Source organism: Lycorma delicatula, chromosome 4 (genome assembly GCF_047948215.1).
Source record: "Lycorma delicatula isolate Av1 chromosome 4, ASM4794821v1, whole genome shotgun sequence".
Lineage (NCBI taxonomy): Eukaryota > Metazoa > Arthropoda > Insecta > Hemiptera > Fulgoridae > Lycorma > Lycorma delicatula.
Genome location: NC_134458.1, coordinates 85,398,454 through 85,423,653, shown reverse-complemented (window position 1 = coordinate 85,423,653; position 25,200 = coordinate 85,398,454). Strand labels below are relative to the sequence as shown.

General features: G+C 35.1%; 1 protein-coding gene across 1 annotated transcript in view; it reads left to right on the top strand.

The window, feature by feature from the left end:
- LOC142323616 (tetratricopeptide repeat protein 39B-like) overlaps positions 1-25,200 on the top strand; it is a 62,034-nt gene that overhangs the window by 7,584 nt on the left and 29,250 nt on the right. The window contains exons 2-6 of the mRNA XM_075363483.1: positions 1,628-1,826; positions 14,133-14,208; positions 18,878-19,010; positions 21,519-21,651; positions 24,406-24,505. Coding sequence (XP_075219598.1) covers positions 1,645-1,826; positions 14,133-14,208; positions 18,878-19,010; positions 21,519-21,651; positions 24,406-24,505 — 624 coding nt within the window. The 5' untranslated portion in view covers positions 1,628-1,644. The remainder of the gene's footprint in view (positions 1-1,627; positions 1,827-14,132; positions 14,209-18,877; positions 19,011-21,518; positions 21,652-24,405; positions 24,506-25,200) is intronic.

Here is a 25,200-nt window from a genome sequence, read left to right as displayed (position 1 = left end):
TATGTAGAACAACCTTGATACAAGAGAGAGCCACACAAGGTGTTTTAGATCGAGTGGAGTGATGTCGGAATGTTACTGATCGATCAGTGATCGTGGATATTTTGAACAGTTAGTGTAATTTTCAGTTTATAAATCGTTTTCTTCATTCTTTTGCATTTATTTTGAACAGTTAATTTTTTATACAATTTATCAAACAAATTTTGGTTTGATTTACAATAATAACGTATTTTGGCCTACCGTGTTATAAATAAAAAAACTAATTTCTTAAACTGTACATTAATAAAAAAGGAAAATTAATTTTTTTTAAATTTCTTTTCAGTAACTTTACTCCTTAAATTTTATCATTATTCCCCACAAATTTGTTAATAGTTTTATTTTTTTATTGGTAATTTAACAAATAGATTTACACCAAATTGTATTTTTTGATGTGCAGCTTTTGGACTATGACAGATTTCTTAAAAAGGACTGGTTGTACAGTTCTGTGATCTATTTAAATAACTTTTTCATATCAAAAACCATTTAAAACCACCAATTTTTACCCATGATTTATGTCGCAAGAATTATATCATTTTAACAGAATCAGGTCGAAATTTTCTGTTAGCCTTAACTCAAAAAAACCAAGCATTTTCAGTACCCATGTTTTACATACTTTTTTCACTATTTTAAATCAGAGAAATTTATCTGTAAAATGTAGTAGAAACCTTTTGTATGTAACATTCTGTATAGTCTATTAAAACTACATTGTAATTACTATCACAAAAACAGGGGGAGAAAAAGGGGTTTAGACATGATTTACTGTAATTTTTATCAAATTTCTTCAAATAATTTGGATTTCTAAGGAATAATGCATAAAAGAATACGATTTATTATGGTACGAGTATATAACAAATTTTTTCCATTCAGTGGTTCAGAAGGTACTTAGAGACAAGTATTTCCTTTTGTAAGCATAGTAGTAATAAAGAATTGAATTTTATTTTTTTATCTTTTCATGACATTTTTGTTATAATGAGATAGAAAATACTTGTTATAATGAGTATTTATAGTAATTTGATTTGATCCTTTTTCAGATTGTTCGTGCACCAAAAAAGTCAGTTCTGAAAATCTTTGGCAGTATTAGTCGCCAATTTTTTGATATTCACATTCTTATGCTTTACATAAATACTTACAATGATTGTTAAGTATATTATTTTTTATCATTTTATAGCCTTGTTAAAATGTCATCAGATGATTGCTCACTAAAAGAAACGATTCATTATACTTTTTGGAACAGATGTATTTTTGCGTTGTACAATCATAAAACAACACTACATCTAGTTGTGTATTTGTGTATTTTCTTTATATGAACTAGGCTATTGTTTTTAGGAAGAAAGATGGGCATTAATCAAGTGAGATACAACTTCTATACTCTTGATTACTGAATTGAACCTTCTTAGGGAGATCAATGTATCACTTTTAGGAAATGTATATGTACAGTTTTGTTATATTAATTAGTAATACCTGAAAAGTTCAAACAGGAATTTTACTAAGTTGTAAAAACATTGCAATTTTTCCATTTACTAGCATTAAAAATATCCACACTATGTCAGTTACAAGTTTTTTTACCTTATGCAATTTGTAATTGTTACAGTTCCTTTATAATTAATAATGGATGATAATCATTTAACACCAGATGATGATAATGATGATGAATTTGAAGATGCATATGATACTGTGGTACCTAGGGCATCTTCTATGGATCTTCATAGGGCCCTACAAGAAGCTAAAATAGCTGTTAATTTATTTTTTAACAATCAATTCCAGGACGCGTGGGATGTACTCAAACCATGGTAAGTTGTATTAATCTTTATAGTTTATTATAAATAAGCTATTGTATGTATATAAAGATGCCATAACAATAATGGTTATAGGTGATCCGATAAGACACCAGTCTTATCTGAAAATGGCACAGCCATTTCCAAAAGTAACTAACATACCAAGCCAAGTTTACCGAGGAAGTTGGGAGTGAAGTAGTTTCCTATTCACATCTTCAATGAGCCAAATCTGCTGTTGTACATCAGCATTGCAATGTGGGTGATATTCAGTCCTTCCAAAGACACCTTCTCTTTGTTGACCATCAGGATCGGCTGCATAATGTACATCATTTCTCTCAGAGAAAGAAACTGTAACTGGCACTTCTTTACATGTGTCACAGATATAATGAAGACTGAGATAGTAAACTATTATCAGTAATAATAACAGGCCTTTAGGTATGTTGGTAATTGTATCCCTCATAATATGATAGTTCTGGAACATCTCTGGTAGAAGTATCCTGGAAACTGAAGGATGTTTAAGAAAATAAATGTCTGTGGTTTTTAATAAACTGATTCCAGTAGATTACCAAAGTTTAACACTTTCCAGTCGACAGCCATACATGATAGGGTGTAATGTTTTAGTCCACCATTCGACAACTGGATGAGGTACAGTGTTGGGATTATATTGTTCTAAAAAACGTTTTCCTGTATGCTATTTGTTTACTGACTTCAGTATCACCCAATATAGTTCATTTTCTTTTCATTGGTGTTCTGTTAAATTCTAACGATTTTTGTAATCAAAGTATTGAGCTGTTCTTTATGTGGGAAACCATCGATCTCTATGGCTGAACACTAGTTTTCAAGACAACTTATTTCAGTTTGTAGCATATACTACTACTATAAAACCTTTTTTTGTATATATGAATTTTGGTTTTATAATTTCATTTTTATTATATATATATATATATATATATATATATATATATATATATTTAATATATATATGTTAATATATATTTATTTAATATATATATGTTTATATATATATATAAACATATATATATATATATATATATATATATATATATATATATATGTTATTCTAGTTTTATGTGATAAATTTTATGATATAATGTTTTCCTTACCAGTTGATGGAAGAATTTTTTAGAATAGGGGAAACATGGCATTATTCAATAAATAATTTTGAAAAACATAAAACCTAAGATTCCTTAAATATTATTTTAGTGGAAACACCAAGTTCTGAGCTTTAATTTAATTTAAACACATTACATTAAAAAGTAGATTTGGTATGATTTTTTAGAAAAAGGTGAAAACGTCAGTCTAAAAGATTAAAACAGGTGCATGAGCTTAGTCTTGAAAGAGTTAAATAGTGTTGGGTACAGCAAATTGATATTTAATTGTCACAATTGAGCATAGCAGTTGATGCTACTTAAAAAAATAAAACAAATGAATTGTGGGGGAGAGTTTTATGCTTATCTTTGATATATCTATGATAAACTTTTATAGTATTGTAAACTTACAAACCCAGATATGAAGGGCTTTTTTCCAAAAAGATGTACTCTTTGTGGGTGGGGTTAGTAAAAACTAACACATTATCACCACCACTAGTATTGCAATAATTTTTAGTTTGGTTACATGAACTTCTGAAATTACATATGTTAGTTAAGGTGTTTAAACAGGAAAAATGATGAATGTTTGATATCTTCAATTTTTTTAAAAATGGTTGATATAGTTCTCCAAACTGTGAGTTGTAATTCTGAAAATTTAATTATATTATTATTGATGTTAGTGTTATTCTACATAAGAGAAAAAATACATCAAGATCTCTTTCTGAGGTTGGCTGTAACAAAAGAAGATGTGTATTTATTATGTTGCATTTTATTGATATTAATTATTATTGCTTAAATCTGTCATCAATTTTTGCAGGCAGTCTTACCTTCTGTTTTGTGAGGCCGATTTGGCAGTGTTAATTACTGGTTTTTATACATTTAAAAACACTGAAAGTTTTGGGTATAATCAAAGATGTATTAGTTTGTCGCTAATAAGAGTTATAGATAAGAAATTATTAAGATACAAAATTATGCTGGGTAATTTATCTCCTTGCAGAAACTAAAATCCATTTGATGAGTTATTATTGTCTAATACCGAATTGTGAGTTTGTCTGTTAATATAACCTTCACAAGATTAAAAAAATTCTTATGTTATTTAGTTTGAATACATTTATGAAAGTGAGAATGTCAAATTAATTAAACATTTTGTTTTCTGTATATCGTGTACATTAATTGTTTTAAAAATAAATTATAAAATTAAACTAATCTGGTCTAATTGATTCGATAAAACATTCATGATTTGTACCAAGGGCGATATTTCATTGCTTGAGGATAGTTATTTAAAAAATGCAAGCGGTGTTAAGCAACATTATGCTTTCATTTTGTTGGATTCAAAGTGTTTAATTTGGGGAGCTAAATATGTTGAGTTATTTCACGGTAACTTGTGTAGGAGATTTTTCTTGAACAATATTTTGCTACGAAATCGTACGCGATGTAAAAGAATCATTTCAAATTAAATTTGTTGGTGTTCCTCCGCCAGAAAAAAATGTCAATTTCTAGGCTAGCAAACCGATTTCGAGAGACAAGTAGTGTTTGCGACAGAAAACGTAGTGGTCGACCAACTCGCTTGACAGATAACGTTTTAGAGAATGTGAAAACAAGATTGCTCAATTCTCCACGGAAAAGTTTACGAAAACTTGCCACGCAACTCGGTTTGTCATATTCGAGTCTTCAGAAAGATGCTAAAAAATTGAAATTGTATCCGTATCGCGTACAATTAGTCCAAGAGCTTCAGCCTCCAGATATAAACAAGCGATTGTAATATTGCCGTTGGTTTTGGTCTCTCGTAAATGATAACGGAATCGAATTTTTAAACACAGTGTTCTTTAGTGATAAAGCTTGGATCCATCTCGATGGTTATGTGAACAGTCAAAACTGTCGAAATTGGGCGGTTGAAAATCCTAACGTTTTACAAGAATCTTTGCATCCTGAAAAAATTGGTGTGTGGTGTGCGATATCTCGTCATCGTATAGTCGGACCGATATTCTTCGAATAGACAGTAAATGGTGAAGTATACAGGAATATTGTGCGCCAATTTGTGTCCCTCCTGGAACCTCAAGAACGGTATTGCTGGTTTCAGCAAGTCGGCGCTACATGCCACACGTCTCGAGAAACCATGGATTTTCTGCAAGAGTTCTTTGATGATCGAATAATAAGCAAGGGCTTATGGCCTCCAAGGTCCCCACAGACCTCACATCTCCTGACTACTTTTTGTGGGGCTATATTAAGTCCGAGGCCTTCAAAAACAATCCTCACACTATTGATGAACTTAAAGTCAATATTACAGACTTAATCACGAATATTTCCAATGCAACTCTTAAAAAGGTTTCTGTTAATATGCTGAAAAGAGTCCGTGCGTGTATAACCGCAAGGGGTGGGCATTTTGAGCATATTCTTTAACAATTATGTAAGTAATAGCTTTTCATTAAATCTCTTCTGTAAGTAACAAATACATTTTTTATTCCACCTAAATTTCCCTTTCTTAAATTACATTTAAAATTGGGTAACAGGACTAAAAAATCACTCTGTAGTATAGTTATTTCAAGTTGTAATGAACAAATTTACTGTTATTTATAAACTTTTATCAATAGCTATCATCATAATCATACTTTTTATTTCTTGGTTTTTTTTTAATAGTCCCCCAAAATTAAGAATTGTTGTAAATTTGCCAATTTGTCAAATCTTTCATACAGAAATACTATCAGTGATTATTCTTTGACTTAAATAGTTTGCAAATGATGAAAACACATCTAGAAGTATGTGTCATCCCAACTCCGTAGGGGAAGACACCCGCTTAGTGACGTTCGGGTCTCCCCCCCTCCCCGTTCCTTGCCCTGCTGGGCTTTAACGGGAGTTGTATATCGACCTCTGACTTTTTACATCTCATAGTAATAAGCCTGTCCTCGTTGGGATACCACCGATGTAAATGCCTCGGTAGACATTTGCATCAGTGGTTTAATAACTCAGTTTATTGCCTTCGCTGTAGGCCACGTCCGGACATCTTGAATGCCCTACATCGTATCCCTCTGAACTAGCTAACCGAGTTCGCGGAAGCGCGAACCCCGCGCCTAGTTCTACTTATTATGAGCCAATTTCGTGAATGTCTCGTAATTCGAGCCAAATAAACACAACACCATCAAACATGTTGATCGCAACAACGAAATTTAATCCTAGTTCCCTTAGTGAACTCAACTTAAACTTTAATAAACCCCAGACTCAGGTTAAATTATGGACTCCGGTCTGGCCCACTAGAGAGAGGCGGACAGACCTACTCCCACTCGGCTCCATCACAGAGTCCCATGTGACATTCACCACAATAAACTATCGTGGAGATGCCGCTACACCTCACGGCTGCATGGTGTCCCATGCCCTTCGGCAGTACAGTTACCGTTCCGCCGACAGCTTCAACAATCAAAGTCACCTCTTTCTAACTAATCGTGGCTCGGTGCCAAAGCTCCTACCTTCGGCCAGTCAAACTGTCCAGGCGGACCCTAGCCGCCCGGGTTCCGATTTTACTAAATCCTCTACGTTGGGCGAGGAATCAAAGGAAGCCAGCCACACTTGTCCAGTCTCTACGAATCCTCCAGTAGATTCGCAGACCAAAGAAGGAGTTTACTCTCTCAAGCTCCCTAATAACTCTGGTACGCTCAGCTTCGTACCGTGGACGGACATACAGGACATGGTCTACCGTGTCATCGACCCTACAGTCCGGACATAAGCTGGAGTCAACCAACCTGAACCTAGCCAAACTATCCCTAAAAGCACCATGTCCCGAAATAAATTGAGTAATATGCCGATTGGAGGAAACCCATCTAACAGCTCGCAACGCTCTAACATTTGGAAAAATACCATGCGTGTATCGACCAGTAGAAGAATGGTTCCACCTAGCTTGCCGAGAGTCAAAATCTTGGTTTTCAATTTCTCGTATACGCCCTGACGTTAGAAGGCCTCCCTTCTTAGAAATATACCCCTGGCTACGCTCCGTAGCCAAAATATCTAGGGGTTTTATTCCAGCGATTACAGTCACTGTCTCTCACGAAACAGTCCTGTAGCCGCCGCCAACAGCTAACAACAGAAGACGCTGGGCTCGCAAAAGAATGTCCCTATAACATTGAAATTGTAACCAAAATGAAACATGAATTGTTTACAATTCATATTTCTAAACATTGAATTGAAATTGTATGTTGTACGCTGCGCTCGTCTGCGCGCAGCGTACAACATTATGTCCTCACAGACACCTTTGTAAAGAATACGCATGGTACGGTAATTCAACCCTCAATCGGTATGGATGACTCTACGGACACCGAAAAAAGCATTGATGGCCTTCGCTACAAACTGGAGGTGCTCCTTGAAGAGAAGTCTCTCATCAAGGATGACACCCAGATACTTCTGAACGGTAATATACCTAATTGGAAGGCCGTCCATCACAACCCGCGGGTAACGGGTTGCAGCTAGGTGGCCCTTCAAGAACATCATAGTGATTTTCTCCGCACTGAAAACCATCTTATGCTGAAGACTCCACAACCTTAATATCTTACATGCTTGTGTCGTCCTGAGCTCTATCTCGCCACGCGAGTTGCCCTCGACCAGCAGCAGCCCATCGTCGGCATAAGCCACGATGCGACAGCCTCTGGGTATCCGCAATCGCATGAGAGAGTCGAACTCAACGACCCAAACGAGTGGACCTAGTACATTGCCCTGTGGACAACCTTTAGACAGGGTCTTGCCTACCTCCGAACTGCCGTCACGAAGTAAAACAGTTCTGTCGCTGAAGTAACTCGAGAGAGTTCTAATCTCATTTAGCGTGCAACCACGCTGTTGCAGTTGAAACAAGGCAGAGGGTCACCACAAGTTTTTGAACGCCCCGGATATATCCAAAAAGACACCGAGTACATACTTGCACTCGTTGGCTGAAGCCAAATCCATGACCCTAAGAAGCGCGTCCTCTGTACCCTTGCCGGGGTGGGGGGAAACCATACTATTCATCCATCAGGATATGGCTAGAAGTTAATCTACTGTTAATGCGGAGGTACAAGACCTTCTCGAAAACCTTACCTATTACAGGCAAGAGCGTCAGAGGACGGTAAGAGGAACTTACAGTGGGATCCTTGTCGCCACCTTTGAAGAGCAGTTTCAACACACCACATTTCCAGCACGCTGGGAGTGCCCAGCAAAAAGCAACCTATTGAAAACCCTAACAAGGAGCTCCACCGTGATATCATCATATCCGGGGGCTTTATTCCTAGCTAGGCTACAAATTACTTGACGGACTTCCGCCTCAGTAATTTCTGAAGATATAATCTCAGTGTCTGAATCTTTATCTTTATCTATAACAACACCATCCTGGGTCGAGAGAGCCGACAGAAGAATGTCTTTTCCGCTTATGACCAAGAACTCGATAGACAACATTCCATGGGTCCTTATTTCCCTGCTCTTGTACAAAAGGGCGCCAGGAATCACGTTTAGAAGACAAGACCTAACCTTGTGAAAATACTCGGTCCTCTTCCGACGATAATTCGCTATCAAGACTGCACGCCGATCAGGATCATCCGCACGCTATGCGGCCCTCCTAAGCCGGCCCACAGTCCGCTTCATCGCAGTCAATTCCCGAGTCCACCACCCAGCTACTCTTTCTCGACCCGTACTTCCTGGGATAGAGTGTTCAGCGGCTTCTACTACCGCAGACGAGAAATTCTCTGCCAGGTCGTCTAATGGGACCTCGTCCAGACTTCGAGTAAAAACTCGCAGCCTGGCCGCAAGAATATTAGAAAACTTGGGCTAATCCGCCTGCCTGTGCAGGAAGGGTCCCTGCTGAATAGGAACGTCCGCCCTGAAGACATCGCGCAGCCCACCTACCCAATCAAAAACTATTAGTCTGTGATCGCTTTCGCAATCATTGACTACCGACCAATTTAGAATCCTACCAGGGATATCCTTAGCTATGGTAACATCAATGTTGGTACCATGGAAGATCCTCCGCAAACCAACTGCACCGGCGAAGGTAGTCAACTCGCCGGCTACATTGAAAACATCAAACTGATGCTGCGCGATGAAACCAAACTGATGAAGTACGGGTCGAGAAAGAGTAGCTGGGTGGTGGACTCGGGAATTGACTGCGATGAAGCGGACTGTGGGCCGGCTTAGGAGGGCCGCATAGCGTGCGGATGATCCTGATCGGCGTGCAGTCTTGATAGCGAATTAATTCATTGCGATTAATTCAGCGCCGTCGTCCGTGATCCTACTGTGCCAAAGAAGCGGTTTGGCGTTCGCATCAACTCCTATAACAATACGACGACTCGCTACCAGCCTAATAATTCTATCCCATCTTTCCAAATGCTGTTCAGTGGGATCTCTGTACTGAAAGTACGAACTAACAACGACCAGGTCGAAACCATTCACAGCAAGCTAAACAACGACGTGATGCGTGTCAGAGGCCTGCCGTATGAAGACCCTATCTAAGGACTTCCTGCACAGCACGGCGGAATTACTATCACCAACGTAAAACTTATTCCAGCCTGAAAAACCTGGCAGACCACCCTTAACCACTTACGGGTGCTGTAGAAGGAGAACATCGAGGCTCCGTTTCTCAACAACCTCACCTAACTCAACTTGGACTGCATAGGCTCCCTGGGTATTGAGTTGACCGAACCTAACTATCAAGAGAGTTGAAGTACATCTCAACTGCTCTCAAGTAGCAACCACACTCCTTACTATTCACCGAGTGCCTATGACTTTTGCGTAACCTTTTACAGTTAACGGAAGACGGAGCCTCCTTTTTCTGCGGACAGTCGTCACGCTTATAACTTTTCTCGCCACAATGCGCGCAGACCGACGCTTACTTACAGAACTTGGCCCTGTGGCCAAACCTACAACACTTGAAGCACCGCTGTACGTCAAGGTACTCCTTGACGCGACAGGATGCAAAGTCCAAGATGATTCGTCCCTCCGACACGAACCTCTGGTGGTGAGTAGTCTCTAACACGAAGACACCGTGATACCGTGGGTAATCACGCTTGCTAGTCTTGAAGACCAACCTACACTGGTCCTTAAACTAAGCCTCGTCCAAGTCGGTGTTTTGCTCTCGAATGAGAGACAAACCTCCTCATCAGAGAGGCTCCGCTCAATGTCATAAATTATGACCCGTGGCCTTCTCAACCACTTGGGGGTCAACCTTGACCTCAAGCTTCTTCACAGCCGGAGACTCCGTGATGACTCGGACACAGTCTCCTTGTTATCAGCAACCACTACCAGCCCTTTTCTGGTCTCCTTAATGTCCCTGATTCGAAGCTCCTTTCGGTTACCACGAAGGGCAACCTGAAAGTCGCGTTTTAGTTGCTGGCTCGTGGTCTTCGAGCCCTCCGCCCTATTGACAAAGAGTACCTCTGGCTTCTTAGCCACCTTGCTGGCTTCCCGCTTGTTTTTCAAAACATCAGCGTAGCGCCTGGGCTGCGCTGGGGCCTGCACGACTTTGGGAACATCTTGACTTCCTTGGGCGTAGAAGCCAAAATTTGAAACCATCTGCTAATTCCGCTACCGCCACCTTTATCTTCATCAGCTTTGGAATCATCGTCTTTCTCGTCCCAACCCTTATGCCGCCGGGAAGGGAAAGAAACTCTATGAGGTAGTCCAGGTCCTCCTGGATTACCTTAGGCCAGTGGGGCAGAACTGCCTGGTCTGCCGTCCGCTTTTCGAAACTCCTCCACAGTCGGAAGTGGCTTAGCCCGGGCGGGTGCGCCCGTGTCCATCGCGCTCGACATCCTCAGAGAAGGTAGACGGCACGGGCTCCGGATTTCACTTCCTCCTGGACTTGCGGACCTCCTCGAAACTTTCCATGACCAAAGAGTCCATACTAACTAACCCTAAGATTAAACAAGATTCTCGCTGTCTTCCTCCTACTGCACTAAGCTGGGCAAGCCCACGAATGTGACAACTGCCCGCAGTGAGCCGGCAGCCGAAGACCTTAGTAGTCTATGCACCTCTTGCCGCTGTTGGATAGATTAAGTGCAATATGTCCAACATACGGCAAGAAACCACAGATTACTGCCCTCATTCTTAAAAGAATGTGAGTAGGACTAAAGGGCGCTACCCTTTATTCATTACAGGGGCTTATGCCCAGCAATCGTTGCCACCTTATTGCCACGCTGAGGCGGGTGCCCGAACAAATTTTTGCCTTGCACTGTGTGCACAAGTAGTGATTAACGAGTCTCTGAAGCAAATGATGCTACCGTTGCTAAAGCACTCTAAATCAGATTCGCAAAGAACTGTCGAAGGTATACACTCGACGAACAGCTCAAAACACAATGCAAAAAGAGACTTAGACACAATGTATGTGTCAGTTGTGATCTCGTTTATCTTGTTCTTAGCTGTAAACTGTTAGTTTAGTTTTGCTGCATTTAGTGATATGTGTGATAAAATTAGTAGCAGTGGTAGTGTAAACTCTACAGACAACTTTTGTTGCATTTGTGGTGAATAGTTTGCATTAAAAAAAAATCAAAGGAACATTACATATATTATTAGGAAAGTTTATCATGGATACTTTGGAATAACATCTTTTGTTGTAACAAAGTTTACGTTTGAGATCAAGGTAAATTATGGGCTCCTCAAAAACTTTGTTTTATTTTTTTGCACAGAGGATCTGAGAAGATTGTCAAAAAGTAAAAAGAATTAATTAGAATTTGGTATCCTAATGATTTGGAGGGAGTCAAAAAATCATTCCAGTGACTTTTTTTTTTTTGCTGTTGTGATGAGAAAAAGATAAGATATTTTATCAATTCCAAAAATAAGAAGACTGTTTTATATCCAGATCTTCTGTCGGCACTCATATCTGTTCCACACAGTTCAGAAGTCTCAGTGCCTCTTACTCCCTAAATGTTAAAAGAGCTTTCTGATGTTTCTAATTTAAATACTGATGAAAAAGGTAATGATCAAGAATTTTATTGTGATGAAGATAATAAAGGGTCCTTAGTTTTTTTATTGAACCAAACTAAATGATATAGTAAAAGCTTTGGACTTACTGTAAGATTCTGATGAATTTTTGGGGTCCAGATTAAAGGAAAAGAACTTATTGGCAGTAGAATGTCTATTTAATTATATAGAAAGAGAAAACAAAAATTTGCTCCCTATTTCTAACAGGAGCATGAATTTAGTGTATTACAATGATATTGACAGTTTGATATATAAATTTGGCCTTAAGTACAAAGTGAAGATGTTTTATTGACTCTTCTAAAAGAAGTTTAAAAAGCCATTTTTTTGCGTAATGGAAACAAGTATGCCTGTGTATGTGTTGGTCATTCAGTATGCCAAAAAGGGAAGTTTTGTTAATTTAGAACTGACTTGCTAAATTATAAAGAACAAAACTGATTGGTACCTTAAAATACTGTGTACCCTTCTAGATCAGCAGGGTGGATGTACGAGAGGTTATCTCTAAAGTTTCATTGTAATATTTATTCTGAAAACTTTATAAATATTTTTTATTTCTCTTAAATTACATGCTTATACCACTTCTCTATATAATCGCCACATGAATTAAGACATTTATCGTAGTGCTACACCAGCTTCAATATACCCTCACCGTATTCTTCTGCCGCCAGTCCATTCAGCCACTGATTAATAGCATTTTTAAGTCCATCATCACCTGTGAATTGCTTACCACTCAAAAATTCTTTCAATTTCCCAAACAAATGGTAATCAGAAGAAGCTAAGTCTGGACTATATGGTGGATGATTGTAAATTTTCCATCCAAATGTTCTCAGTAAATCACGTTTCGGATCTGCAACATGTGGATGTGCATTATTGTGCAGCAGGACAATGCTGTTGGTCAGCCGCTCACGTCGCTGATTTTGAATGGTGTACCGTAACTTACGTAGAGTTTCACAGTACGCTTCTGCATTTATAGTTGTTCCACGTGGCATGAAATCAGTCAGCAGCATGCCAACCAATCCCAAAAGACTGTGGCCATCAATTTGTGTTCAAGTAGCAGTGGCTTGACCTTTGTTGGTTTGTTTGGTGATTGAGGATGACACCATTCACTTTTTTCTTTTTGGCGTGTAGTATGAAATCCATGTTTCATCACCAGTAACAATCGAATTAAGGAACTCATCACCTTTTTCTGTGTAGTGCAACAAAAATTCCAAAGCAGATCCCATTCGGATAATTTTGTGATGTTCTATTAAGATGTGTGGCACTGAATGTGTACAAACCTATCTGAAGCCTAAATGTTCATGAACAGTGCGACTAGTAACAGCTCTTGAAACATCAGGAAAAAGAAGGCCCAGGTTGGAAATCGTTGAGCGCAATTTTTCTGATTTCATTATCAACGCTTTCAACAAGTCCTCGGTGATTATTGAGGGCCTCCCTAAATGTTCTTCATCATGCACATCAGTTCTGTTATTTCTAAACCTTTCATACTATTTTCGGATGTTTCTTTCATTCATTACATTGTCACTGTACATTGCAACAAACTGCCTATGAATTTCAGCCAACTTAATGTTTGATGACTTAAAAATGTATGACTCCATGTATTTCACAGTCGGCGGCAACATTGATTTTCCTATTCATTTTATAATGTAATAACTTGCACATAATCAAAATACTACAAGGCGACAACTTACAGACAACAATTTAGTGTCTACATTACTAGTGTGACCATGAACAACACAGATTCACCAACCTTAAAGAGAGAAATTTCCTCTCGGTCTTTCCTATAGAGATATCCTTCATACTAAGTATCCATGCTTATGGGAATGGAACATCTAAGTAAAGTGCCAACACTGGCCTGTGAGAAAATTTCTTGTGGCAAGATCATTATCATAACATGTGGAATTATGAAAAAAATGAATGTATATTCTAAAATATATGACAATAAACAAATTTGACAAGTGGGTTGAAACCATTTGATTAGTATTTGTTATTTTGTTAAAAAAATTGTAAATTAGTTTCCAAAAAAATAAATTATATTTTACTGTATAATCTCAGGTTAGTGACACTGTGTTCATTTGAAATGTAAATAAATATGTAAAACGTTTTTAGAAAATAAAAATAAATACTTTATTAAAAAATAAATGATATGCTTCAAGTTACAGTTTGTTTCCAGTTATTGTGAAAATGATAAGTATCAGTGAAAGTACGTTGTAGAACCTGGTATCTGTAGGCTCGGGCATCTACTAGAGTTATAACTGTAATGTGAAAAGCTGAAAGTTTTTTTTTGTTTCAGGGTCGGTACGAGTATGTACCACACTGTTGGTAATTCAGTTTTCCATTTTCTGGAGGCAGTACTTACATTTGAACCTGTGAGTACTTCTATATTATATATTTAAATTTTTGAGTAGTTGGTTTTTATTAAATATTCTTTCAGGCTGCACACTGTGAATCAATTGTTAATACGACTTTTAGGTGTGATAGCTTATGACCTGTTTATTTCCAGTATTTAGATATTATTAGCAGTCTCATAACACAATATGTTGTTTTTGGGATTACATTTTCTGTGTTTGACTTATAGCAGAATGATAAGCTGAAATCTTGCAATGTATAGTCAATTTAAAGATTTTTGTATCATCTACAAATTGATGAAAGTTAGTAAATGATTAAAGCAGTATTTTTTCAAAGAATTTTTAAAGCTCTGCTTTTAACATGTTCATATTTACAGAAAATCGATTCTACTGCTCATGCAGAAAAATATTCTCAGTTTTATTTATACAGTATCCGGCAGAGTGATTGACAGTTTTTTAGTTGGTGTTATATTGGCGTAACTGTCAGTGAGACGGTTGGGTTTCAAGCACTAGTCAGTTTGGTCTTGCCTAGCACTAGTCACACCATTTCAGTTGCCATTATGAGTTGGTCCAGTGAACATCATGTGTGTGTGGTTGAAGCCTATTTTAAAAATAACAATTCCCTTTACACTATACAGCGTTTATTTTGCAAACATTTTAATTTAAATTGAAACACGTCTGTTCCCAGTAGGAATACAATGTTACTGTGGGTAAAATCTTTCAAAACACATCATCTGCTTTAAAAATGGAATCAGCTGGATGAAAAGAAAGCATTAGAATGCCCAAAAACAATGATGTTGTAAAGTTAGCCGTAACGCATTCTCCATGACGTTCAGCAGCAAGTTATGCTGCTGCACTAGGCATTTCTGATTAGAGTGTAAGAAAAATCCTCCATGACTACCCTCAGTTCTACTCTTACAAAATAATGCTAGTGCACGAACTCAGTGTAAATGATTGGGTGTCTTGTAAAGCAGCATTTGAGTTCATCCTCACAAATGTCTACCACAACGCCGTTATTCTTTTAAGTGATGAGGTACATTTTCACCTCTCTGAATCTGTCAGTAAGGAGAATTACCATTTTTGGGCTGCCAATAACCCATGAGAATTTCACCAGTGTCTACTTCACAGTCATTATGTTACAGTGTGGTGTGCAGCTTCAAAATTCAGCATAATGGCCCATATTTTTTTGAGGAGTCAAATTACAGAGTAACAATAATGGCTCATTGATATGTAACAATGTTGCACGACTTTTTGCTGCTGAAACTGAACAAGCTTAGTGATTAAATTTGGTTTCAACAAGATGGTGCCACTGCTCATATGGTGAGAGTTTCCATGGATGTTCTTCGAGAAACCTTTTCAGGACTTTTGATTTCATGACACAGTGACATTTCCTGGTCAGCGCATTTACCTGACCTGGCTGTTTGTAACTTTTCCTGTGGGGATATCTTAAAGATAAGGTCTAGTATGGTTGATCATGTTTAATTGCAGAACTCAAGGATGTCATTCAACGTGAAATTGCAGCAGTTCCATGAGCGATGAAAAGGTTTTAGAAAGAGGTTAAATGAGTCATGTGGAAAAATAGGAAACATTTGGACAACATAATATTCAATTAAAATCAGTATATTGTCATTAAAACTGTATATATTGCTTTTTAATTTGATACTTTAAACTTTATAATACTATGAAATATATTTTTTTTTTATGTCCCTCTAAAATTGTCAGATCATTCTATTGAACTCTGTATATGTGGATGGCTGGTTTTCCTGATTAGCATTTTCATTCCATAAATTGAATTTTATTACTGCCATTAGTTAAGAAACAGATAGCCTGGTCAAGTTATACCATTATATGCATAACTGCTTTCACCAGACTATTTAGATATCAAGTAACTTTTTATCCCAAAACCCTTAGAATAAGTCCAGTGGGCATGTAGTCAAAAACCCATCAAAAAAGAAATCGAGTATAAGAAGAGAGTTAATATAAACAGGGAGGGATGACAAAATTGAGAGTCTTATCCACGGGAGTATTTCATGGCTCCTCCTAGATGCATGAGTCCATTTTGCAGAATTCCTGAGGAGATTAGGGAATTTTACCCATGATTAAAGCACCACATCACTGATTAATGATTTTCAATCACCACTTCAGATGTATATGTTGCAACAAATTTCTTTTCCTCTATGAACTAAAAGCCATCCAAATTCGCACAGGTTTCCTGAAGGAAAACTCTTGTCTATTCCCAGAAATAACATGTGAAAGTTTCGGTTAAGCAATAAACTCTTCTGGCAGATTCTTACTGGAGAGTCTTTGTACATATTAACACATTATGAATAGTTGCTCATTAATTATCCATGACAGGGTGATTTGAATTTAAGTATGATCTTTGTGAATGAATTTTCTGAATGCAGAAAATTTATTTGTGTGTTATTTAGGGCAGAGAGTAGAAACTATAAAAAGCACAGTATCTAATTAGTTAACATTTTAACTGTCTGGATCTACTTATGATGCTGGTGTTAACTTAAAAGAGGCCCCCATCATTCATTAGTTAAATGCATATTTTATTAAAGTACATATATTGGTATGAGATGGGTAAAATAATATGGAATATGTTGGTATGACTGGAGCTGAAATGAGGAGGACAGTTTATTGCCTGCATATTTTAGTATTGCCAATCTGTGTCAAGCACTGGCTTTTGAACTAAGTTGTGTAATCGTGTTTTGTTAAAATGCAGTTAACTGTTGAAGAATGTGTATTCGTGGTTGGAAACTTATTTAGGGATGAAATCTCATGTTGTGTGTTGGTGAAAATTCAGGGAAAAATTTGAAAAGGCGGCACCAGTGAAAAGTGTTATTCAGAATTTAGTTAAAAAATTTTGTGGAACAGGTTTGGTGTTAGACCAGAAATGTGCCCAACACGGGTCAGTTTTTACGATCCAGGTCGTACAGGACATTAAAGCAGCAGTTACATGATCTCGTAAATCTTTGTGGAGACCAAGCAAGGAAAAGAACTTTTTACTAGGTTCAGCCCACACTGCCGTGAGGGCATTCAGCATTTTAATGCTGAAATGTTATTCGTATCAAATGCAGGTTTTCCATGACTATTCTCGAGATGTGTGGTTAATTGAAACCCAACCAATAAATAAAGAACACCGGTATCCATAATCTAGTATTCGTATAAAAGTAACTGCCTTTACTAAGATTTGAACCTTAGAACTCTTGACTTTCAAATCAACTGATTTGCGATGACAAGTTCACCACTAGACCAACCAGGTGGGTTAGAACTACTGGACCTGAAGTACTGAAAACCTGTACATTTCGTTTAATCTCTCCTGCACAAACCTTACTGCGAAGGATGAGTGTGACTGCTGGTTGCAACCGGACAGCACCACTTGCCATACTCTGCTTGCTTTACGATGGAGATGCTACAGGATTTTTTAGGTAGAAGAATCATTTCTAAAGGATTGTGGCCACTAAGATCCCCTGATCTTTCTGTGGAGTTACTTAAAAGAAATTGTGCGTAGGAGCAATCCACACACCCTATAGGAATTGAAAACAAACATTGCCAATGCCATCCAGGAAATAGACAGCTTACAGCTAACAAAAGTAGCCAGCCAACTTGGTCAAATGTATTGACAAATGCTTAGAAGTGGGTGGACATAATTTCAACACCTTTTGTAAATTATTATGTAAGAGTTTGCCAATAAACTATTATTTACAGACTAAACTAAGTGATGGGGCTTCTTTTAAGTTGAACAACCTGCACATTTGATAAGTTATCTGTTTATGGGTAGAAGAAGTAATTTTTAAATATCTTAGATAAAAGTTTTTTTAAGATTATACAAAGTTATTTCTAGTTTCAAAATATAAGAAGTAGTTTTAAAAAACTAAAAAAAAATTTCATAGTTATTAATGAAAATTTAATGTTCTCTGTAAATCACGTGTTGGACCCACAACATGTAGACGTGCATTATTGTGCTGCAGGATGACGCCATCGATCAGCTGCTCATGTTGCCGATTTTGAATGGCGCGCCGTAACTTAGAGTTTTGCAGTAGGCTTCTGCATTTATAGTCGTTCCACGTGGCATGAAATTGATCAGCAGTATGCCAAACTGATTCCAAAAAACTGTGGCCATCAGTTTCCGTCCAAATGGCTGTGGCTTGACCTTTGTTTGTCTGGTTGGTGATTGAGGTTGACACCATTTTTGGACGTTTCTTTCATTCATTATATTATCACCATACACAGCAACCAACTGCCTATGAATTTCAGCCGGCTTAACGTTTGGATGGTTTAAAAAACGTATGACTACATATTTCACAGTTGGTGGCAACATTGATTTTCCTATTCAGTTTATAATGTAATAACTTACACGTAATCAAAGATACTATAATGCGACAACTTATAGACAGTAATACAGTGTGCAAGTTACTAGCGTGGCCATGTATGACACAGGTTCACCAGCCTTAAGGAGAGAAATTTCCCAGCAGTCTACTTTAGAGATTCCCTTGTAGTTGTACTTATCAGTACAGTCATTGCAATAATTTATATTCTTCTAATTCAGCAGAAACTTCCAAAACAGGTTTGACTTTAATGCTGGACAATATATTTACTAGTGTTTATTTGTGTATTAACACACACACGTACCACTAGCCAGTTAAATACCTCTTATTATTACTGTTGTATTTATTTTGTGTAGGCAAATATTCAAAAAGCATCCGATGCTCTTAAATGCAGTATGAATCTCTGTAACTACTACCGGAAAAAGAACACATTTTCTGACTCTCTTGGAAAGATGGTTAAAAGAATAAATTATGATCATTATTCAACTGGTAAGCTATATTGAAATATCTACTACTGTACTGTTCCTACTTAAATTGTTAGACAAATAGTATCATTTATCTAATTTTATATTATTACACTTATTAAAACTTTTAGTAGTGTGGTAATTACATCTCTGTAATCTTCACTTCCAAATAAACTGAACTGATTTTTGTAAACAGAAATTCATTATATATGTTAAAACTGGTAAAATAGTTAACCGATTTGAAATATGTTATATTCAAAAAAAATTCATTATTTATAAAACTATTCATTGTTATTATTTTTGCTGAAGTAGAAATAATACTTCAGTTAATTTAAACATTTATGGTACCATATGTAATATCTTTTCTGTATATGTAGTAGGTTTTTTATTTTTGAAATTTACATCTTGTACTTTTTATAATTATATATGAATAAATTATAGTTATGTGTTGTATATGTGTTGTATATGATAAGTTATATTGCATTTGTATTTGATTTACAGTATATTGTGGTTTCCTGTAAATTATTTCCTTTCTACTTGGAGTGGTATTTTAAGAAATGTTGTTTTAGATGTAAATTATGATCTTGATAAGATTTTTTTGTTTGATTACTCTTATGTTTATCATTATTCTTGCTCTCTGCTCAAGTATTGAGAGCAGACTTGATATTATTAGAAATTATTTATTGTATTTATATTTTTAGCTTTTTATTATATTTATATTAACGTATTGCAGAATATTGTATCTATTCAAGTGAATTTTAAATAAAATAAAATCTCTTCTTTCTTCATTATGTAATTATCATGTTAATACTGTGCTTAAATCATGCATACATTTCTCTGTACCTTAATTTTTTGTATGTAGTTTTTTTTATGTAACAATTTATTTACCTTTCTTCTTATGTATTTTAACTTAAAAAAAAAAGATTGATGCTGTTGCCCATTAAGTGCTTTGTAGCTATTCCAGGTTTTTTATAAACTGGTTCATATGCAATCATAACAGAGATCTTATCTAGTTAGGGACCAAGGTTATTATAATTTTGATATTCAAAGTATTTCCAGTTCAAAGAAAATTCAAAGAAATTAGTCAGAACATTTAATGTAGTTGGATAAATATTAATACATTTCTGTCTTAAGTCACCTTTGGCTGGTGAATCCTCATGTTTTTCATTACATTCTTTTTTTTTCTACTTTAATAAGATGCATGACTTTTGCCTTTTGCTTGCAAATGGCAATCTTATAAGTAGCCATATTGTTTTAGAAAATATTTGGAAAATTTTTAATTTTCAAATATTTATTTTTAATATAAAATTCAAACAGAAAAATTTCAGTTTTGGAAACTATGAACTTCACATATTTTAGGACGGAAGAAAAAGTTTTAATTCCATAGGAGTATAGTTATAATTTTGTTATATATGTATTATGAGGCATGTCAGGAAGTTCCTGGACCGTACTTTTAACAGATTTTATTTTATGATGTGTCTTTCTTGGTAAGGGTGTAAAACTGGACTGGACTAATCAGAAGTTTGTGAGTGTGCATAAGCTTGATTTTAGGGTAGACCTGTTAATAAAAATAGCTACCAGTTCAAATAATAACTTAATAATAGTGATGTTCCAATTAGTAAAGTTTACTTTATTATAATTATTTCTCTAAGCAACTAATTTTTAAGAATTTTTTTTTAATTTGAGAGTTATTTTCTTCCTTTCCACGCATTGTCTTTCTAGCATTTGTAGTTGACCTGTTTCAGAGTACCTCAAAACTACTTTTAGTGCTCGTTAAAGTTTTGTGAATGGAAGTAATCTGAAACACGTCAACTATGAATAGAGTGGTAATGCTAGGAAAGGCAGAAAATAACATAGTCCAGTGTTTGACGGTTTTTTGCTCAGAATTCTTTTTGACAAAACCGATTGACGTGAAATTTGGACAGTAATTAGGGAATAGCTCAAGGAACAGAAATTATATAGTGCTGATGTGTGCTTTTACCATCCCCAAGAAGGGGTGTATGCCACCCCTTCTTGGGGATGGAAATTATTACATTCAAAATAAGCGCAGAAATTGATGGAGGAATAAATTCTAAGCAAAAGATGTTCTTAAAAATTTTTTGTAGTAAATTTAAAGTAGTAATACTTTACTACTTTATACCACCAAACACTGGACTAACAGTCAAATCAATTGTGATAATCCTAGCAAAAATATAAAATTTGTGAAGATTTTTTTTTATAAAACAGTATAAATGCTGTTATTAATTTACTTTTATACTGCAAGCAAAATGATGTAAACCAATTTTTTTTTATTTATTTTGAAAACACTTAAAAACAATTGTAAATATTTGAAGAATTGTTTTTCATCTGTGTACAACAGTAAAGAAAAATTATTTTTGGAGAATATTATATATGAATTCTATAGTGTGTCCATAATTATGACCATTTAATAAAGTATGATTCTCATTAACATTTTAACTGTTTGGTTTAAACTATGCTGCTGATTATTTGTTCAAATCCAAGATCTTATGCACAGTTATTCTTTTTTTTTCAGAGGAAATTCATGCTGAATTATGTTATGCAGAATCCTTGTTATTGAAAGCTATGCTGACATTTATTGAAGATGAAACATTAGTTAGTTTTATAAAAGCTGGATTAAAAATCAGGTCATGTTTTACTTCATATAAGTAAGTAAAATTAACATTCAAAAAACTAATCTCTGTTACTGAAATTATTTCTTACTTTAAGGTCTAGTTTTGGCAAGTTTTTTGTAGTATTGAATGTTATATATTATAATTTAAGTTTAACTAAATTAAATAAAATAAATACGAAAATATAATTGAAGTTTATTATATATATCTAAAGCTGTCTAAGAGTTATAAAACTTTCTTGATTCTACAAATCATATATATGATTTTATCAATAAAATTATTGATAAAATAAAAACAGTTGACCTGGCTGTTGTGTAATAAAAGAATACAAACTATTAAAAATTTATACAATGTAGTAATTTAGAGGGGGGGGGGGGAGTAAAATGAGATGTAATCCATATACAAATCTTTAGGCATTCAAGGCTAAGTGAATTAGAACGAAACGATATCAAACGATTTGAGATAATTCTAATAACACAGTAGGTTGAGGTACTGAATATCTCATTATCTGTTGCATTTATTTCCTTCCTTGTTTACTTTGAATATAGTACAGTTATTTATGGTTATTGCTTTATAAAAAAATTTGTCCTGTTTAAAATTCCCTTCTCAGTTACTTTGTTTTTTATTTATTTATTTTTTTAGTTTTCTGTATCTGTTAAAATCATATTTTCATGAATGTAATATTTAAATATGAATAGCTGTTTGAGTCTTGGGTCAGTTGCATCTCTTTTAATCTGGTGGTTCCATACATTTTGAGTGTGTAGTATTTTGAAAATTAAACAATTTATTATAAGGATAGATGCCTGTAGACATACTAATGTTTAATGAAAGATCTTATAGATTATGGAAGTTAAATAATTCTGAAATTGATTTTTTGTTGTTAAACAAAAAAGATAAAGATTGTATTGTATACATAACTATACCAGGCACTGATGAAGTCTGCTTTTGCAGACTTCATCAAAGAACTCCAGCAGCCTAAGTGTCCAGCCATTAATTCTGTCGATCAGCTCCTCATTTGTTTCAAAAGGTGAGATTAATGTGTAATCAGAGAGACCTTTATTTTGGGGAAGAGATGGTAGATTCTCGATGCCAGTTTCAGTATATGTCTGGGATATTTGAAAATTTCCCTGTAGGGAGTACTCAAGTTTATATGCAGCTTCCATTGTGGGATTGTATCTTTTCATACAAAAGCACCCATTGTAAGCATCTTGTATCATTTGTTTTGAATTGTCCTCTAAAGCCAATTCATCATTTTACGATAAACTTCTGACATGATTGTGGTCCAAAATTCTTTATATTCTGTCATCAGAATTTTCTTGCCATTCCAAATTGGTTTCATCTTTTATTTGATTGTGCATATCATCTTTTTATGAATTTCCAAAATGTCTCTCACAGTACTGGGGTCATTCCATGTCAAATCAACAAGCCTCACAATTTGACCATCACTAATTTCAACAAAATTCACAGGATTAGTCATATTTATAAAGTGATGCAAAAAAAAATTTTTTCAGATTTTTTAGTCGCTCAGTTTTTTGTGTAGGACCCCGTAATAAAGTGAAAAAATTACCAAACATAAGGTTCAGGTAATTACAAAAAATTAATTATCTCAGCGTCTATAAGAGCTAGAGACTTCAATTTGGTGTCATTTTAAAGCTCTTGGAATGGGGTTTCATATGATATATCATTTAGCAAGACTTTGTGACATTAATAGTTCAAGATAACCAAAACATTTATTTGACCTTGAATTTATCCAAAAGTGCATATTTTTTAAAGTTTGAAAAAAAATTTTTGTTTCCTTATGTGGAAACAACTCATCAGACAATGACTTATAAGTCATCAGACAATTCTGATGACTTATAAGTAACTGGTACCTATTAGGATTCAGTTGCTCAATGATGAAAGAATTAGAAGCATTTTGGGTCAATTGACAGTCAGTCTTGATAATTTATGAAATGTATTCATTACTCATTTAGTTTCTGATAAATGAGATGTAAGTTTTTGATCCTTATCTTATATATTTATAAAAATGAGTGTTTGTTTGTCTGTCCCGTATGTGTCTTATATCATTCATCCAATTGCGATGAAATTTGGCAAGTTGTTGTGCGCACACCCACAAAGGTTTCTTAATTAATTTGGACACACTAGGTGGCAAGATATTTGGAAAATTGTATTTATGGTCCAACTAGACTCATATTCAGAATATGAGTTAACATATTTATATTAGTTAACATGAAAAGAAATAGTTTTTTTAAAAAAAGACCCACTAGTTGGCACTAACTAGTGGGTCAAGATATTTTGAAAAATTGTATTAATGGTCTGATAGAGCTCACATTCAGAATACGTGTTACTTATATGGAAAGAAATACCTCTACAAAAAATGAGCCCGCTAGATGGTGCTGGGGTTGAGATATTTGGAAAAATTGCATTTATGGTCCGATTTGGCTCATATTCAGAATACATATTAGTTATATAAAAATAAATATTTTAGTGAAAAATGGAAAAAGGGAAATAGGGAGAAAGGGTGAAAAGGAAAAAAGGAGAAGATGGGAAGAAGGGAAAGGTTACATTTTGTGACGTTCTGTAACGTTCAGTTTTTTAATGTTTTATCAATCTTTCATTTGTGTTCATTTAATCTATGTATATATGTATATATATATATATACTCAAATCTAGCAGTGGCAAAGCATTGCCAGGTCAGCTAGGTTTTTATAAAAATTTATAGGTAAGCTTCTGTTTTCTATGTATTTAGTTTATTATTATTACTACTCTTATTATTTGATTATATTTCAGAGATTGCCAAACAATTCTGAATACTAAACATTGGAATAATGAAAGTCATGAAGTCCATTTTGAGAGTGGTGTTAGAATGGGAATTGGAGCATTTAATTTAGTGAGTGTTTCCTTTTTTCTTATAAGAATCCTCCAAATTTTTATTGTTATGTATCGTAAATATTTTATGCTGCATTAATTGTGTGTACAAATATTGTTGGTACAAAAAAATTAGAATAAATATAAGTTAAGTTTTTAATTTTTAAATGTTAGAAAAACTAATAAATAGACTAAATCAAAATACCGGTCTGTATCATCAAATATGTATCTGTGACATCTGATATACATGAAGCATCAGTTAATTCATACTAATATTTCACAATATGCATCAAGAAACATAAGTGCTGTAATTTGGAGACCTAAAATAAATGCTTGAATTATATTTTTAAGTATTATTATTTTGGAATAATATTAACCGTTGCCTAAGTACTTTCAGTTTCAAAGACTGCTATGAGTTATGAATTACAAAATTAAAAAAATAATGAAACATTACATAAATATTTTCAGTTAGGAAAACTCAAGAGTTGTTAATTATATGGTAAAATTTAATGATAATCTTCATTGTTTTGGTATAAACCTACATTCTTCAGCTGTAAAGTGCATTTTAAAATAAACATTATAATAAACAGTTACATCAAGAAGTGCAATCTTTTTAAGTGACCACTCTTCATCATTGACTAACAGAATTCAAATGGAGAGGTGAGATCTGGTTCTGGTTCCTCCATTTCAGCTACAGCTTTCCATGCTTGCACTGAA